At 31.3% G+C, this 20,565-nt stretch overlaps 1 protein-coding gene across 1 annotated transcript in view; it reads right to left on the bottom strand.

Annotated features, from left to right (window-relative positions):
- Positions 1 to 20,565, bottom strand: part of LOC129917994 (zinc finger protein 546) — an 88,378-nt gene that overhangs the window by 5,664 nt on the left and 62,149 nt on the right. The window contains exon 6 of the mRNA XM_055998275.1: positions 8,056 to 8,253. Within this exon, the coding sequence (XP_055854250.1) occupies positions 8,056 to 8,253 (198 nt within the window). The remainder of the gene's footprint in view (positions 1 to 8,055; positions 8,254 to 20,565) is intronic.

Below are 20,565 nucleotides of genomic sequence, written 5' to 3'. Positions count from 1 at the left end.
ATTCATATTTTTGTATTTCTAATCGGGACAATTTGGAATAAAAATCTTGGGGAGAGTACGATAAATTAGGCGACAAGAATTGATAACGGTATTTTGTAGAGGAGTTTAATACAATAATTTTTTGCTATGGGAGAGGGGGTCCATCTCCCCCCGTTTAGGCGGGAGGGCCAATTTTCTAAAATATCACGTTAAATACAAAAAAAATTATTTAAAAACAACGGCAACACTTGCAGTTATGAATGATACCTTTTTCAAAAGCCAGAATTGTACATTTGATTTTAATTTTTAAATCAAATTATTGCAATTAATTGTTCTCGAAATAATCAACTTCAAACTTCAAAAATTTGGGAAAAAAGTTGAAAAAAAACACTTTAAATACTATTTTTAACAAGAATGTGAATTTAAATAAGAAATAAATCAATGAAATAAGCTGCCTCAATTAATTTCTTATCAAATACTAAAAACCATATGCTTCTATGCCTTATAATTTCCGAGAAAATTGAAAATAAGAAAATTACCTTTTTATCAGATTTTCATTTTCTTAACTATTTTCGCCAATATGAACAGCTTTTTAACTTAAAAGTATCATGCCTGGCTCACTTCGCGGGTTCTCAGGATTCATTTTTTTTTTTTTGGGTCCTCTGTCCCGCTAAGACAACTTCGTTGCTTCGCTTAGGCCATTTGAAATTGGTCCTAAGAATCTCTCAATTTTTTTATAAAAATGGTATATAAAAATGGTTAAGATATGAAGTTCAAGGCGTATCAAATTGAGATGGCTAAGGGGGTAAAAAGAACATTTAAAAAGGTGTTTTTATAGTTTTAAAAACACTTTTTTATATTTTTTTAGTTACATTTTTTTTAAAAAATTATTACTAAAATTATTCAATTAAATATTTACATAAAATACTTTAACCCCTAAACCAACATTTACCATAAAATCAAGTCTGTGCAATGATGAAAATCTTCTTATTATCATTAAAATAAGAACACTTTCATCTTAAATTAAATGGATTTCCGTTTAATTTAAGACGGAAGCCATTTCGGCAAGACACCATGCAGAAATCCACTTAATTTTAGGTGGTCTTTTTCTCCTTCTCCGTTTATCTACATAGAATCCTTACTTCTTAAATTTTATTCACTAATATTTATATTCTTGCAACATAAATTGGTTTCGAGTGGTTTTACTAATTAATTATATATTTCAGCAAAGGCTGTTTGTTTAAAAAAAAATTTACCATTCCTTTAACAATCCACTTATATTGAATTGTAAAATAAATTAGAACACAAGATACATTTTTTGAGACTTTTCAATTCAAAAAAAAAAAAAAAAAAAAACAAAAGAGAATTAAAACAACGAAAAAAGTCTAAAACATTTAACAACTTTAAAAACTTATTGCTAGTTTTGTTCATTGGATCATTAAAATGGAGGTCTTTCAATGCATCCAATACTTTGTTCAGAATTTTAAATTACACTTAATTTGTTCTTCTCTTTTAGCTCATTCCAAAAAAATCGTCCCTTAGTTTTTTGTAGAGCAGAAAACTTCTTTAAATATATTTGTGTATGTACATTAGAGTGACCGCAACTCCCATAGAAAAAAATTTTTGTCGAATTTTTTTCGGGGGAACCCCATAAAATTTTACAATTTTAAGAATTGAGTTTTTGTAAGGTCTTATAGATATTGAAATATTTGCTAAAGTTACTCGACTATTCTTCTTCTTCCTTTAATTAGACGCTGTTATATTACTCGACTATTAAACTCATTAAAAACAACTTAAGCTCTTTGCGTATTTCAATTTTTATCTAAGTCGCCGCTATTACGTTCCACTTTATAAAAACTAATTCCTCACTAAACGCAACCATATTGCAAATTGGCATCCCTTACCTTTTTTTTCAACAAAAAAAAATTCCAATTCCACAGACAAAGCTGAGAATTTTTGAATCTTGATTGATCATCTTTGAGTTATGTAAAGGTTATACTCGTCTTCATAGTTATATCGAAATTCTCCTTTTCAATTAAACCTCGTTAAACAATACTCTCATGGGTATAATCATCATATCTTCCAAATAGCTCTGAGTATACTCGTTTGAGTTTGAGAAAAAACTTATCTGGCTTCTTGTCTTTTCTTTGAGAATTAATTGTTACAAAAGACGACGCGCAACTTACCGCTTATAGTTTATCCCGTGATGAACACCAATGCATTTTTATCTTTTTTTATTTTTTTTATTTTTTTCTTCTTGAAGAACCTTAATTAGTAGCCAATAATCGACTGTTTGACTCTATAGCACCTTTTGTTCTGATCTTTAATTGAAGATCTTTTTTTATTTCTCTTAAAGGTTTTTTTTTTTGTTTTGCGGTTTTCGTATAAGAATGATGAAAGAGGGTTTCTCTTTCTGTGTCTCCGCCATAAGCCAGCAATTGTGGATTCAAATCTCGATCTTTTACAAAAGCGCAAAGTCACAAGGCCCAAACTCGAACTCGCGAAGGATTCATTCACATCACAGGATCAGGGTTATTTTCAATTTATACACAAGAAGTTGAAATGAATTTCACGAATCCCAGAAAATTGAAGGAAATCTTTGAAATGATAGCGCGCATCTTTCGAAGAGAATATAGGAACAATGTAGAGACAGAAGCCTATGTGTAGTTGAAAAGTGGGGAAGGTTTTTTTTTGTTATTGTTTTTAAACCATAAATTGAAGTATCATACATGAGGTGTATTCTGTTTAGGTCTATGAGGTCATTTATACACTGAAAGAAATTATTATTGCAGCTGTAAACTTTGTTTTCTTAATGTTCATCTATATTTTCTTGACTGCCTTGAAGTTACCTCCTGTTTTTTGAGTATATTTTGCCAACTTGAAATTCGGTTTGCTAATTTATTGTATGATTCACGAAAGAATTTTAGAAAAAAGATAAACAGCTTTCGGCAAAGCAAGCCGACGAAATAGATGACTCTATCGGAAATTAGTTGGAAAGCACTTTTCGTAGCACAGTCGTTCAAACTTTTTGAAGCGTGCAAAAGCTCTTTATATTATTTAAACCTTTTTTTTTCAAAAACCTACACAAAATTATTTACTTTGCTGAAAAACAGACAAATTCTAATATCATTTTAAAAATTCAAGTTCGTTCGTCAGCTCTTTTGTTTGCAAATTAATTATTAAAATTAATTTCCTCTTTCGACTCCCGAGATCAATTTCTATTTCGTTCAGTGTATAATTGAACTCAAATTGATTCTACCATTCAGCTACTACAGTTGTTGTCGTTGATCTACCTTAGAACATGTCCTCTTCGGCCATATTAGGTGAATCTGGGTAAAAGAAAAGAATCAACAGCAAAATACCCAACAAAAAAAAAAAATGGCTTCAGATTTAAATGGCTCATCATCAGATTGGTTCACAACAGCCAACATCATCAGAGATCACCACAGCAGCAACCGAAGCAGCCACATATAGCCAAGCCACACATTGAATGCATCTGCATTGAGGCCGCCATCAAAAGTCCTCCACAAACAGCAAAAAAAAAAGAGACGTTGCCACAAGAGTCCAAGAAATATTACAAAAATTTTCCATATCATTCCAATCGATAAGTCACGACTAAGTTTAAATTTAAGAAGGAACAAAAAATAAAATAAAACAACAAAAAACTCCACCAAACAGCAGCTAGCCAGCAGGAGCAGGAGCAACATTCAAGCCCGTGGTTGTCGTTGTTGTCCTCATCATCATCGCCGGCCGTCTTGGTCGTCGTCGTCAGGTTGATGTTTTGTTCTCCTCCTGATGTTGCTGGAGCACTCTAAAACAGCCACCCGCCACACAATGGCGCGTCATGTTATTTTCTTGTGCGAGATCACCAATATGCACATGTTCTAGAGATGCATTTTGGTTCTGCTGTCATGGCAGCCTTCGCATAACAAACACACACACACAAACGAAAAAAAAGGACGACCATTCTGGAGGATGGACACAGACAGATTATTTATCTGAGGCGCTGTTTTATGCTTCAACTCGGTTGGATTTATAGAGAATTTATTTAAGGCTCTTTAATAGTGGGGTCTGCCAATTTATCACTGGCGCCCCAATTATTGAAATTTTGAACCTACCCACATTTAAGTTGAAATACATTCCAGTCTAGCACCTAACCAACCAGTTTTTAAGTCCTTACATTTTTTTTTTATTTTTCAAAAAAGTAAATCCGTCCCTGGATGCAAACTTCAACCATAAGAACTTTCAGAGATTCCACAAGCTTAGATTTCGGTTTTTCGTTTAATTTGCGATGTGCAACATTTGTTGGCCACGCTGATGATGATGATGAGGACGACGACGACTACGATGATGATGATGATGATCGGTTCTCTACAAAAAGCCAGACCGGTGTCCCTCTCTCGGATGAAGGTGGAGCAGGGAATATATATAGAATACACATGCCGCGCTGATGTATTTTAGTGCTATTGCATGCATGCGATGTGATGAGAAGTTATGGTGCTCGACGCGGTCGATTGCATGGCGGAACGGAATGACGAGCGTATATTGGAGTAGATGAGATGCTTCTGTACAGTACCCTACTACGCTACAACCAAAGACGTCGACAACGACGACCGACGACGGACGGTCCATTTATGGAATTGGAAGCAGTCGAACACGTCGATGGTTGAAACAAGCTACACATTATAGTTAAAAAAGTATAGACCGAACGAAAAGAACAAAGCGACGGACATTGATCTTGATCTTCCTTTTTGCGAAAGAGGAGGCGAAGTCAAACTCTGGAATGCATGCTTATTTTTCTTGTGTGATGGCTAAGTATAGATCCGCGAGCAAGGAGCGGGTGGTTATAGCTTGCTGTGTGATGTGGAATTTTTTTTTTTTTTGTAGAAAAAAAAAAAAAAAAACAGAAGATCAGAAACGAGGTAGGTAACTTATTGGATGATCTCGAGGACAGCTCTAAAGTATTGAGATGATCTTGTTTTGAGTTTTGTTACGATAGTTTGAGTGTGCAAGAGATGTAACTATATACGAGAGAGTAGGTATATGGCGGATGATTTGATGCAGAAAATGGAAATTTGAAATTCGTGTTTGGTGAAGTTTAAATTTGATGCAATGGAAATTGTCATTGGATATCAATTTACGGCTTGATCAGAACTTGGATGTCAATTTTCTACTTCAAAGAAGCATTTTATATGCTGTGTTTGAAATTGAAGTTTAACAAATGGAAATAGGTAATATAGCCCGTTTCGATCATAGATTATAGGGAATATTTTAGCGTCAAAGATCTTTAGGTATTGTTTGATTTTTCCACAGAAAATAATAAAACACATGTCAATTTAATTTTTAATGTTTCCATATAAATACATAAGTTTGATGTGAAATTGGTAAACTAAAAGTTGATAGAAACTAGACAAATAGTTACCTTGCGAACTATTAAGAGTCTTAGACAAAATTATTTTCAACCTTTTTGAATAATCGAATTTGCCAACACTTTCATTATCTGGCTGTTGACTTACAATGTACCCTCCAAACACTTACAGTACTGACATTACTGTCATAAAAAAAAAATGGGCTATTAAAAAAACATTTCTTTTACTTATTTTTTGCAATGCATGTTTAAACCAAGGTTGTAAAAAATTAATTTATTTTTAATGCATTTGCTTTCCATTACAAATTGAAAAAAATATTTATTGAAAAAATTTGCATTGAAAAAAAAATATTTATTGCAACTGAAAAATACATAATTACATTGAAAAAAAATTTCTGCATAGAAAAAAAAATCAATGCAAAATGTGTGCATTAAATTTTTTTTAATACTTGTCGAATTTCATACAATTTTGGCCATTTAACCATACATAAACTTTTGTCAACCATAATATTGATGATAATATTAGGTCAAAAAGTCAAAGGAGATGGGGCGTTTTTGGGCCATGAGCGTACATTAATGAGACTAGTCTCAAAATGAAGCTGGAGGTTAGTATATTCAATCTATGAATTTTTTTTTCAAATCGTAAGTCAGGTTCTTGAGATACAAGGCTCCAAAGTTCGTTCTGATAACCCTTATTTGTCACTTTTATATGCAAATATCATGAGAACTACAAGAGGTATATTGATGTTTTTGATGTCAAATGAAAGGTGGTTTTAGTGCCTTTTTAACAATATAAAATACATATTACACAAAACAAAGAAACGGCGAACAAATAAAAAAAATAAAATATTATTTTAAAATATCAATTTTTGTTGCGGTTTAGCACTGGTTCAACCTTGTACCTTGAACCACATATGTAAAAATACGTGAAAATAGCCACATTCATGCATGAACCGAAGTTGACCCGTAGCTAATCCGCCAAAATCGGTGGGTTAAATTCCTGATCCGAGGCTGAACCACGTTTGCACAACTGGTCCTTATTTGACCAAATTATATTAGAGAGACACAAAAACTGTAATTTCTTGTGATGAACTCTGGGCTAAACTTTGTTTATATAAACTAGATTACAAAATACGTACTAAAGAAGATTTCCGATAAATCCACTTTTATCTCTGTTTTAGTTTAAAATATAGTTCTTGGAGCTTTTTGAAACTACATATAATAAACTGATAAGTTCTTTGAAATTAATGAAAATGGAATTAAATACAATAAACCAATGTTCTAATTAAATTGTTCTTTAAAATAACAACATCTTATCCGTTCCTTTTCTATAAGTGATCTCCCAAGTTTTTTTGAAAAGTGTATTAACCAATTGGTTTTCTCCACATAACATAACACAAATAAACAAGCTTCTAAACCGGTTCTAATCGCATTCTAAAAAATTAAAACAGTTTTATAACTACACATACATACGTACGTGTCGATTACAAGCATATTTAATTTGGAAATAAATGCCATTAATGTCGAACATGAATCGATTTTTTCAAATTAATATTCTACTTTTATTTATTTTTTCGCCGTTTCTTTGTTTTGTGTAATATGTATTTTATATTGTTTAAAAGGTTAGTACCTTTACTAGTACTTAACAACCTTTCATTTGACATCAAAAACATCAATATACCTTTTGTAGTTCTCATGATATTTGCATATAAAAGGGACAAATAAGGGTTATCAGAACGAACTTTGGAGCCTTGTATCTCAAGAACCTGACTTACGATTTGAAAAAAAAAATTAATTGATTGAATATACTAACCTCCAGCTTCATTTTGAGACTAGTCTCATTAATGTACGCTCATGGCCCAAGTCCCATATAATTTTGCCCCATCTCCTTTGTAAGAAACTCGACGAGTGTTAACAAACAAATATTTAATGCACATATTTTGCATTGAATTTTTTTGTTTCAATACTTGAAAACAGCATTTTACATTTTTTATTTTGATTTTTAAATGTCGAAAAAAAATGACTATAAAAAATAAAAATATTGATTTAAAAAAAAAAATACGTGCTTTTATAATTATTCAATGCAAGTGCTTAAATTTTATTAATTTTAAAATATACGTTCTTGACATATATGTAACGGGTTAAAGCATTTTATGTAAATATTTAATTGAATAATTTTAGTATTTTTCCAATTAATTTTCGCAATAAAATTGAAAAAAAAAACTTTTTCAAACATGCATACAAAATCCCCTTCAAATATTTATTGTAACTGTGTTTTAAATAAAAAATTTATTTCTTATTCTTAATCTTAAGAAAAACAAACAATTTTTTTTAAGGTTTTACCTGATGCATGTTTTCCCAAATAAATACAAATATTGCATCATTTGACACAAATCAATTTAACGAAATTATTAGATCAATAAAAGTTTTCAACAAGTTACAGCTAGCTTAAAGTTTTAAAAGTTGTTTTTTTTTTATTTCGTTTTTTCATTTCTCTTTTATTTTCTCAAAAAGTCTGAAAAAGGTTATATTAATCTTGTGTTGTAATAAAATTGGATCGTTGAAATTAAGGATTTCAACCTTAGGGCAAAACATACGAAATGTTTCCTTTTGACCATATTCGTTATTGCTACTCTTTAAATTTATTACAATCATAAGATTTCAATAAACGTAAATATTGATAGTTGAACAAAATACGTATAACTTACCTTTTTAAATGATATGCGCTTTTTCCTTGATATTTGCAATTCGCCTCTTGACATTTGAATTCTGTCTTCACTTCATGGCTACTCATATGTATACTCAAGGCAGTACTATTCCTTCCAATATATTGACAATTTTCCATAGGACATAAATATTTCTTATCACGTTCCATGTGGATGTTGATGTGTAATTTCAGTGAGTACCTGCAGATAGAATAAAAAAAAATAATTTTATTTAAATGCCCAACTAAGACGAAAACTCTTTTTCATATAGGTAAGGGTATAGATACCAGCTTGAAAGTTCTCAAAATCATACCATATGACATGCCAGAGCATACTTACATGCATACATACATTTGCTTTTTTATAATTAAATTAATTAAATCGAACATACAGAGAGCAAGCAAAAACTAGAAATCCCAGGATTGGATAGATATACCGGCTGAGTTCTACCTTTAGGAGAGTGAACATAACAGCCTTCAAGACGTAAAAGAATAAATCTCTCGGTCATGTGTGTACTCCACCACGTCCAATTTTTTTTTTTGGGAGCATACCTATACAACATGATTTTGCATTCAAAACGTGATTTTTCAGTTGCGAACTTCAACACAAGACCTGACTTCAACTAAAACATACCTACTGACTGGCCACAACACATGGAGGCCTCTTGTGTGGGTAGAAGCTACAATTGAATTTCGTCCAGGAAAACTAAAATTGATTTTGAGAGATTTTCTCGCCAGTTCTTTGTCACAACTCAGAACTCACAATATTTTTTTTTTTTTTTGTATCTGTTGAAAGGTGCGACCATTGGGGATTTGCCCAGATAGTTTAGATGCAGGAGAGAAGACATCTCTGAGATTAATTAGCATACATAATTGGTGGTCAGCAAAAGTTTCTTCGTTGTCGGTTTTATGTTTTTGAAATACGTGATGATGGAACATTAGTTTTTTTTTTTTTTTGTTTTGTGTGTTTTGAGATGAAGGATTATCATATTATATGAATATGTGTAGAAGGTAAGGTAGAGATCTACATGAGTTGAATCCTTAAATTTAGTTTGAACTTTTAGTTTTTTGAATTTTGAAATTTTGTCACTATTCAACCAATTATCCTGATTAGATATGTGCTTGAAATGCTAATGAGTTGATTAAAGTTTTTTGTTTTTTTTGAGGGATGAAATATAGTTTGGAATATTTTAGAACCCAAAAAATTATAAGAAGATACGAATATCTTCTAAACGGTTAAAGCAATCAATTTGATTCCAAGGAATTTTTTGTAGATCGCTTAAGCTCCTACAAGAATATATCTTGCTAATTTGAAAATAATGAAGTTTCAGTGAATTAGAAATTTTTTAAAAATATAAAATGTTTTTATATTTTTTTTTAACTTTGACCTCGAATATCTTTAGAATGGTTAGATTAATGAAAAAAGTTAATAGGACCTTTTTTGTGGAGCAATCAATTTCCAACAAGAATATGTCTTGCGCGTTTGATCATTATAATTTTTCAATTTGTTACAAAATTAAGAACAAAAAACGAATTTTTAAAGATTTTCTCGATTTTTGGACCCCAAATATCTATTCAACGGTTAGATAAACGAAAAAAGTGTATAAGGACTTTTTTGTAGAGCGTTCAATTTCCTACAAGAATATGAAAAGAAATTTGCTAAAAAGTCAATTAATAAAAAAATTATTTTTTTTTAGTAGAAGCTTGATGTATTTTATTTATTGACTTTTTAGCCAATTTCTTTTCATATTCTTGTAAGAAATTGAACGCTCTACAAAAAAGGCCTTATACACTTTTTTCGTTTATCTAACCGTTGAATAGATATTTGAGGTCCAAAAATCGAAAAAATCTTTAAAAATTCGTTTTTTGTTCTTAATTTTGTAACAAATTGAAAAATTATAAAAATCAAACGCGCAAGACATATTCTTGTTGGAAATTGATTGCTTCACAAAAAAGGTCTTGTTAACTTTTTTCATTTATCTAACCATTATAAAGATATTCGAGGTCAAAGTTAAAAAAAATTATGAAAACATTTTATATTTTTAAAAATTTTCCAGTTTACTGAAAATTCATTATTTTCAATTTAGCAAGACGGATTCTTGTAGGGGTTTAAACGTTCTACAAACAATTCCTTGGCATCAAATTGATTGCTTTAACCGTTTAGAAGATATTCGTATCCAAATCGCAATGCATACGGGTCATAAGAAAACTATTGAAATCAGTGAGCATTGGTTTGGATACGAATATCTTCTAAACGGTTAAAGCAATCAATTTGATTCCAAGGAATTTTTTGTAGATCGCTTAAGCTCCTACAAGAATATATCTTGCTAATTTGAAAATAATGAAGTTTCAGTGAATTAGAAATTTTTTAAAAATATAAAATGTTTTTATATTTTTTTTTAACTTTGACCTCGAATATCTTTAGAATGGTTAGATTAATGAAAAAAGTTAATAGGACCTTTTTTGTGGAGCAATCAATTTCCAACAAGAATATGTCTTGCGCGTTTGATCATTATAATTTTTCAATTTGTTACAAAATTAAGAACAAAAAACGAATTTTTAAAGATTTTCTCGATTTTTGGACCTCAAATATCTATTCAACGGTTAGATAAACGAAAAAAGTGTATAAGGCCTTTTTTGTAGAGCGTTCAATTTCCTACAAGAATATGAAAAGAAATTTGCTAAAAAGTCAATTAATAAAAAAATTATTTTTTTTTAGTAGAAGCTTGATGTAAAAATGGAAAATTGCAAACCGGAGGACCTTCCCATTAATATAAAGAGCTCATATTTGGTGTGTTTTAGAGGGGTCTAGCAATCGATTTTTCGGAGTACCAATTCAAAAAAAAAGAATTTCGATTTTTTTGACCCACCCTAATGAACATGTTTCTGATATTTTGTGCTTATTTTTTACACTTCGAAAATTTGCAAAAATAAAAAAAGTATGATTTCAGTTTTTAAAAATTGCTTAAAAAAAATACCAATTTTTGTCTATTTATCAACTCAAAAATGGTTATAAAATTTGAGCTCTAAATTTGTATTTTTTTTTATTCTTAAAACCACTCTAGCGTGTCACTTGACTTTTGAAAAGATTTTCCATTTTCATACAGAAAACCCAATTCGGTAAGACTTTTAGTTGATCCTTATGAAGATCCCTCAACTTCTTCAATATCGTCCTTTGAACTTTGATATTAGAAAATTTTCTTCCAAAATCTACTCAATGACCTTAAACCTTATAAATAACGCTCTTATCCATTTGGCAATTGCATTTCCTATATAAATATCCACCCAATTCCCTGTCGTAATTCGAATGAAAAAAAAAAAAAAAATAAGAAAACTACTACATTTCATATGTCCTTCTTCCCTCGCTGATGGTCATAAACATGCTCCGCAAAAGGAGACTTAAAGTTTCTACAATTCCTTTAAATGTATCGCCATATCGTGTCTTATACAAAAATAGCATCATATACCTTCATATATATTTGTAGTTGTACTTTGAACATTTTTGTCGATTTTGTCCATGTCGACGCCATTTTATTTCCTTAATACTCTAAATCCCTCCTCTCATCCCATCACACGAATTGCATTTGACATAACCGCAGAACAGAACAGAAAACTGCAAACAATTTTCATCCGAAAAGCGAGATCTTCAAGGCAATTATCATAACTCGTCTAAAATTCTGACAGAATTGCAAGCAAAAGTCCGCTCTTTTCCATTGCCATTTTCGAGATGTGTCCTCCTCCGTCAGCGCCAAGTATATACCCGAAACCAACAATCGTTCGTCTCATTTTCCCATTTTTCTCCCAACAAAACCAAAAAAAAAAAAAAAAGTGCAAAAAAAATAGAAAATTTTTGAAAGTTGGATTTGCCAGTTAAAATAATATCTCTCCTTCTACCCATTCTATATGTTTATGTGAACAAAGTGGTTCATGTTATGGTCCAGACAAGGATTACATATAAATATACAAGGACTATATTCTATATGCGGAGATAGATAGAGCAGAAGAGTTTCATATTAATTTAGAATTTTTCGTCCTTTTTGTCGTAGTTTGATGCAAATTTGAAAGTGCTTCTTCACATCAGTTCCATCTTTTTCTTCTACCCAATACCAAAAAGCAAGTTAAAAAAGGATATGTACCTACAACCCCCCAAAAAAAAGGACTCGTCATGACGAACAAGAGAGAAATGAGCGCCAACATCAACGATGCCGAATCACTGGATCTGGATCCTGGATGATGTTTTGTGCTTCCACATCTCGACATTATATCACATTTATTTCAGTTCTTTTTCGTCCTTTTTTTTTTTTTTGGTTGTTGTGTAGTGGTGGTAGTGGTTATATGGACTTTGCTATACCATAAGGCTGGAATAAGTTTATTTTTTTTTCTGATGGTGTTGGTGTGGGTTGTAGGAGAAAGTCATAATCCAAATATTATCCGTAATGACGAGAGATGAAATGAGGACCAGAGCCAATTTGAGAAGGACGACAGATATACGAGGGTAATATTCATAATTTAGAAATGTATAATGTATTTTTGTCTGTTTGGATGTTTCCAAATGTTAATGCGAAAAAGGACGAAAGATGAAAATACTGACAGTGCAAGAGTGAGAGAGAGAGAAAAATATATAACATAAATGAAGGCATTATTTGTGTATTTTTTGGCTTCAAGACTTTGCAGGATTCCAGAGAAAGTAAAACAAAAAAATTGAATATCTTTTTTTTTTTTTTTTTGTTTGTTTGTTTTATTTTTGATGGGGAGAAGAACATTAGTTTGTTTCATGAATTTCATAAATTCCAAATGAGCTGTTCAAATTAATTCGCACGACGATTACTATGCTAAAAAAAAGACTTTAATAGTTGGTACTTGGGTAGTAAAGAATTTCGAATGATGCCACTTAATTTTGATATGGATGCTCCTCGAGGGTGAATATTAAGACGCAATTTCAGTTCGCATAACAATTAGATTAAATTTCTTAAAAAAATAAATATTTCCATAAGAATTACTAATTTTGAAATAAGCCAGTTCTATAACAACTTGTTTAAGCGTTTTGTTGTGATATTTTGGGGAAAAACATGGTTTTAATTTTAACCAGGGCAAATAGTTTCTGTTTACTTGTTTATAAGCTTTATACTTTATGAGGTCCCCACATTGGGCGCCAATCATATAAAGATTTTTTAAACTAAAATAAAAATTATGTCCAGCGTGCATTTTTTCTTTTGAATATCCTAATTGTTAACGTCCAAACAAATATCTATATAGTAAAAATAAAGTTTGATGAACAAGTTCTTGAAATTACATGAACTTTTTGTTAAATTAATCAGTTGTTTTTTGTTTGAATCCTTACATTTGTGAAATGATTTGTGAAATTTACAAGTCAAATTACATTAAACGTGTTTATTTCCTTAAGAGATTTTTAAAGAGTCGCCACATTGGGCGCCACTTATGAAGTTATTACTTAAATCTGCAAGATGAAATTATATTTCACCTACAAACGAGTATGTTAAACATCTTTTGAATCTCTTTATTAATACAGAGAATTATTTAATTTTTATTTTACTAAAAAATTCAAATGGCGCCCAACATGAGGTACAAGGAACTTATGGAAAAATCACAGTTAAATACTTTATTCTTTAATCTACGAAAGTTAATATGACATGATCATGTTCATCAGAGGTTCTTTGTTGAAATACCCACATTGGGCGCCATTTACTACACAAACAAAAATCCAACATAGTTACGAAATAGCATTTCAATTACATTCTGCAAAGTTTATATTGGAAAGACTTTGCTGAGATCACCACTTTTACGACGAACCGACGCAACTGCGACTTTTGCATGAAAAGGCTTATGCGAAAGTCTGGTGAAAAGCTTCAGTTTTATGACAATCTTCACAGAAAAAAGTGTAAGGTATTTTATTTGCTCTCTTTTTGAAGATCAATCTTCTAAAACTCTTATAATACCAAAATACCTCAAGAAAATATAAGTTTCAATTCTTAATATCTGCAAAGAGTTCAAAAGTCATCTTACTTTTAAATACACCACAAATATTTATTCAAAGTTCAAAATTCCCCCATTATGTGGATTTAATTTTCCTCCAAAAAAACCTATTCCTATTTTCGGTTTTCTCTCTCACTTGGATATGACACCATTAAGAGTTACCGAAAATGCATTTTAAGCACACACTTTTGGTGTCAAAACATCTACCTTACCTAGAGTGAGGCAAACAATAAGAAAACTGTCTTATATGTCTATTAACAGTTTCACTTGTGTCTTAAACTGCTTTTGACAAAACAATTGCCAATGTCATTTCGTTGTCCTTGTTGCAGTGCCTCATCATATAGCCATCCTCATCCTTTTTAGTGTCACTAACTTTTAAACACCAAACAACGACACATAATACCTTGCACACACAATGAAAATGTGATATAAGACGATTAAACGACAATGACACCAGGTTTTTTTTTTGTCGCCAGGATATACTTATACCTATACCCATGATGTGAGAGCTATAGCTATGAACTTCCGAAAAAGTTTCTCAGGTGATTTTCTATGCAGTAGAAGGTATATTCTTAGTCCCAACACACTACACATCATCACGCCCACCATCATACCACCAAAAACCATCTCAGAAAACACCTTAGCAGCGTATCGTGACGATGATGCAGGCAAGAGAAGGATATAAAAAGGACGTTGATGGCACTCAACAATGGCGCATTACGCTTGCACCTCTTAACATTTCTACCATCACACCACACACATTGGCCTGTTTCAAAACAAAAACTTAAGAATCCAAGAAGATGAAAAAAAAAAAAAAAATAAAAAAACACATCCACACATACACAGAAATTGAGTTGGAAGCATTGGCGACGAAACAAGAAACACACGGCCATAAATATTTATGCTCTGAATCTTTGAGCTGAGAGATGGAGGGCTCCGGTTTAGTGGTGGAATGAGGCTGAGGAAGTTCTGAAAACGACCTCTGGGTGCAGACGAAGATGGCGTTGCGACAGACGCGCAATGCCTCAGGATTCAAAGATTGAAGCGAATCAGGATAGAAAAGGAGTTACGTGCCATATCCTGACTCTTAATATCATCACACCTTGAACTGTTGGTGTTGGTTGGCAATATGCAGGGATGCATTTAATTGGTCTTTTTTAAAGTGGCGCCCAATGTGAGGATCTCAACAAAAAATATGTATTTTTATTTAGACAATATATAGAACTCTGTTGGAAAGCGTTTGTACTCGATTAAGAGCAATTTTAATTATTGAAGACATAATTTAATAAGTGGCGCCCAATGTGGAGACGATAACAATTCTATAAGATTTCTCATCAAATGTACAAAGAAAAGAATTTGAACTCTATGGAAATTTGGCATTTACAAGGTCATTTGGTCACGTTATACCTTATTTGACTTGAAAAAAACCAACATTTCATAATTTTCATTAGTGGCGTCCGATGTGGAAACCACAAAAATGTATGTGGGTTCAATGAATTTTTTTCAATATTGACTTTGTGGGCGTGTTATACTTTATTTGACTTGAATCTCAGCATTTCATGAGTTTCAAGATTGCATGAATCATTTGCAAGAGCATGTTCTACCTCATTTGACTTGAAAGCTCAGCATTTCATAAGTGGCGCCCAATGTGAGGACCTCAACAAAAGTTACTTCTTATTTAAATTCCCTCTATTTTGTCATATAGAATCAGTTAATAGATTTATTGAGGTTCAAATTCTTTACTAAGTAAGTTATGGATAGAAGATCTCACGTTGGGCGCCATTCTTGTTCAATGGTATTTTTGCAAAAGGTCTTGGTTTTACAAATCACTAAACAAAATGCGCTCCTGTTAAACTCAAGGTGTATCTACTCAGTTCTACAAAGTTATTTAGAAATAAAGGCCAACCCAACGACAACGATATATACTCTCTTACCTTTTATACCTTTGTGAAATTAAGAAGAAAAAAAAAAAAATAAAAGATCCTGGCCATCTATTATTAGTTTTCATCCTCAAAACGTATAAACAGGATGATGGTGTATCTCTGTATCCGTTTGTCGCAACAGCAGCATCGGGCGCGCAATGATAGCACCATGACAATGACGGTGTCATAAGAGCTACAACTATAAGGTTTCCCAGGTACAGAGAGCTGTATAAAGTTGGCTTTATAAAAAGCTATAGTTAGAGTAAGTGTGAACCTGGCTATGTATCATGATGATGCAATGCGATATGAAAGTATACGAATTCTTTGGAGATTCTGGTCCTTGTGCAAGGATGTGTCATTATAATATTCTACCTATCCCCAGAATTATCCCTGAATGAATAAAGGTTTACTTAAGTATACATTGCATTATTTGGCGTTTTGCTTCTCATCTTATGTTCACCTTCATTTATTAAGGATATGGTTTTTTCTTCTTCTTCTTTTTGTCATTGTTGTTTTGTTTGTTTAAAGATGTGAACAGAGGGTAAAAGATTCTGGGTGACATTAAGAATGCATGAAGAACTTACCGTTTTGTCATATGGAAAAAGTCGTCTTTTGATTGGATAAGAAGTTGGTAAATGTGGTTGTTAGAGGTTTTTGTTAATTGAAGAAAATGAAAAAAGAATTGTGATAAGTTTTTTTTTTGGCTACGTGACTATTATTTCTTGAATCTTTCTTTTTTATGGGATAGAAAACTTGCAACATCTTTAAACAAAATTAAATTAATTCAATATAAGTTCAATTTTAATAATTTTTTATTATTTTTGTTATTTTTTTCTTCGTTAAAATTAAATTTTTTTTATTTTTTCTAACTGCTCATTTCTAACAACATAGACGATTACAATATATTCCTTGAATAATATAATAAAACTTAATGACCAGTGAGAAAGAGAGAGAGTAAGAGAAAAACCAAGAAATCATCACAAAACTAATGCACACTAAATGCAATTGCTTTCGACAGACTATGTTTTCCTTGGACTTTTATATATACGATAACTGCACAACAAGGATACGAATCAGATCGAGAAATCAAATGGTCCAAGGAAATAAGAATGAAAAAAAAAAAAAAAAAACTACAACCAAAGAATTTATAATGAAAGTTTTGCCTTCATCTTCTTGTAGTTTTCTCGTCTTATGGTTATTATTCAAGAATGTTGATGCTAAAAAGTTAGAGTTTTGTTTTATTTTATTTTATACTTTTGCCGGGTGCATTGTGTGATTGTGTTGAAGGATATGCCGTTGTTGTCGACGCAAATGACATACATTGAGTTATAATTTGTCTGGATCATTAAAAAAGATGATGTCCAGAGATGTTTAAAAAAAAAAAAAAAAAAATAAACATCTTCATTTCAATGGGAAATGGAAGGATAAAAAAGCACATTTAAACTTTTTAATTTTATTTTTCTATTGTGTTGAAAAACAATAAGATGACATGAACTGTAACACCTTTTCTAACAGCTGGAACCTTCAAAAGTAAACATGTGAACAATAAAAAACATAACCAAAAATAGTAAAAATAGTTTTTTTTTTCCACATATGTACACTCTGGCGTATGAGTAATTTTTTTTTAAATTTTGATTTCTCATGTTTGCCTTAAAATTCAGTTATGAATAGAGTTTAAAGAGACCTTTCTTTTGATGTTTCACTCGATGCATTTGGATAAAATTTTTAAAAATGGAATTTTTTTGACAAGGGGTTAACTTTGTAATTTTTCTATCGGAATGCATAGGCGTTTTCACATTGAACTCATATCTGGAAACCAAAACTTGTTTCGAGAATTTGCTCAAAAGATATCGGCTTCGGAATGTAAGAAAAAGAAACAAACAAACAAAAAAACGTTTGGTAGGAAATATCTCAGGAACCACACTTCGAAGAAACTTTTAGTTTTCAGTTATGAATAGAGTTTAAACAGACCTTTCTTTTGATATCTCACTCGATGCATTTGGAGAAAATTTTTAAAAATGGAATTTTTTTTGGCAAGGGGTTAACCTTGATTTTTTCTCAAAAATCTGAAAAAAATTAATTTGTAATTTTTTTATCGGAATGCATAGGCTGTGCACTGTGCAATCATATCTGTAAACTAAAACTTATTTCTATTCTTTGATCCGAAATTTTCTGCTCCCGAATGTAAAAAAAAATATTTAGATTGCAAATAATTCAGCAACCAGACATAAAAGACGGGTTGGGGTCAAAATTCTGCCGGGGTCAAAATTCTTTTGTCAAAATTCTGCTTTCAAAATTCTGTTTTACAAAATTCTGCTTTCAAAATTCTGTTTTTCAAAATTCTGTTTTTCAAAATTCTGCTTTTCATTATTCTGTTTTTCAAAATTCTGCAAAAAATTAAAAAACGGTTTGGAAAATGTTAAAAAGCGCGCGCTTTTTAACATTTTCCAAACCGTTTTTTATTTTTTGGAGAATTCTGTAAAATCATCTTCTTGAAAAATTATCTGCTTATTTGATTACTTACCTACATAATTTGTTATTCTTTGAATGCATATTAATTTTCGTTTTATAAATAAATAAATTTGAAAAAATTAAGAAAACATTTCCGAAAATAATTCAAAATTTTTTTAAAGGAATATTTTGTATCAAACAACCGATAGGTTCCAATAAGTTATAGATTTTATTTGAAAGAAAGTCAGTCATTGCATTTTAAAAAATATTTGCGACACTCAAACAAAAAAATTTAGGAAAGTACCTACCAATGTTAAATTACATTAATGAGGTATATTTTTCTTTAGTCAGCGCATATGCTATAAAAAAAAAACAGAATTGGCAGAATTTTTTTGTTCAAGAATAATGCTGGCAGAATTTTGAAAAGCAGAACTTTGAAAAGCAGAATAGAAAAAAAGCAGAATTTTCGTTAAAAAAGCAGAATTTTGAAAAGCAGAATTTTGAAGCCAGAATTTTGACCCGATCCCATAAAAGACTTTATTTACAAAAAGCGCGGCTCTAACGCCTTTGTTGAATGTAGGTGAGTGAGTGATCAATAAAATAGAACCAGTTTCATTTAATAACAACTTATAACAAATTTTCGTTAAAACGCGTACATAAAAAAAGTTACGCATACACCACAGTGAACCCGAACATTTATTTTTACTGGGTGCCCAATTAATACAATTTTTGTCAATCAGTAGTGGCTTCCCAAATAAAATAAAACAATAATAACATAAAAACTTTGAGTATAAACAAAAAAATTTGTTACATACTTTCTGCAAAAAAATTTATTAATAAATATTTTTTTTTCTTTCTAGGTGAAAAAGATACTACTCATTACTTCGGTAAGTTATAAACAGATTTTTAAGAATTCGTAAAATTCAAGTTAATTTATCAAGCCTTTTTTTATATAAATGGTTCTTCGTCATCTAGTTATTTATTTTCGTTTTCCTCTTCAACAATTTCCCATTTGCCATAACCATTAACTTAGACTTCGTCAATAAAAATTAACAACAAAATACATTTAAATGAAACAAAGTTCTTCTACACTGTTAATTCTATAAAACAAAAAAAAAAAAACAAAAAAAATACTAAAATTAAAGAAAACAGAAAAAGCTAAAACCACTCAACATAATGACCAAAGAATTCATAGTGAGACATCTAGTGCCATTTCTGTGCAGTAAAGTCTGTTGAGGAGGAACCTCCTTTATATAGAATAGAAGGAGGGCTGGAGATGAAAAACAAAACAAAAAAAAAAAACTATACACCGTTGGCTACAGTTTAGTATAGGAAGTGAAGGTATATTACTTTTCAGAAAAATCATCAACATCATTTTCTGTTCTGCAAGTAGTGTTTTTTGCTCCTGTGTGTTCTGCACAAGAAAACTAATTTAATCCTGAATAACTGTTATATCCAGTATACCAGCACCATACTCTCATACCCTAACTGCAACAGAAAGCAATTGCAATTTCTTTTCTTTTTCCTTTGGAACAGAGTCATCGCATTATATCCTCCTCCTAGCAGCGTGTCATTTCACACCACTCACAGTGCGCTACATATCGTCACAATTACAACATCCAATTGCAACAACGTTGAAAATGAAAAAAATAAGAAAAAACTCCTTTTACGAAAGTGCAGAAGCAGATCCTGAATCCTGGATGGTAGAAGGATGTGCACAACATCATCAGAAAATATAAAGAAAAAAGGAAAAGACGAAGAGTTCATTTCGTCTAACTGGCTCTCTGGCAGTGTTGATGGGATCCTGATGGATATAAAACTATGCATCAGAGTAGTGCTGCAAAAGTGCATATCCACAGTACCCACCCACACACACAAACACACACACGCTATATAAAATGAAACTTTTCTAAGGCATCCAGGATACATATCTTATATCGTAAAATTGGAAATGGTAGGTGGACGCAAGTGGTGGCAATCACATTCATTCCTTTGCCATCTACCTACTACTACTTGCAGGCGTATAGAGCTTCAGCAAACTGTGAAAATGGAAAAGTTTATTTTATACTGTGCTTCGTTCTGGTTTTGTTTTTTTTTTTGTAAGTTTTCTCCCAAAGTGTGACAGGAAAGGATCATGAGCAGATAGT

Source organism: Episyrphus balteatus, chromosome 4 (genome assembly GCF_945859705.1).
Source record: "Episyrphus balteatus chromosome 4, idEpiBalt1.1, whole genome shotgun sequence".
NCBI classification, from domain to species: Eukaryota; Metazoa; Arthropoda; class Insecta; order Diptera; family Syrphidae; genus Episyrphus; species Episyrphus balteatus.
Note: the sequence above shows the minus strand (reverse complement) of the source record. Positions and strands in the feature narration are given on the sequence as shown.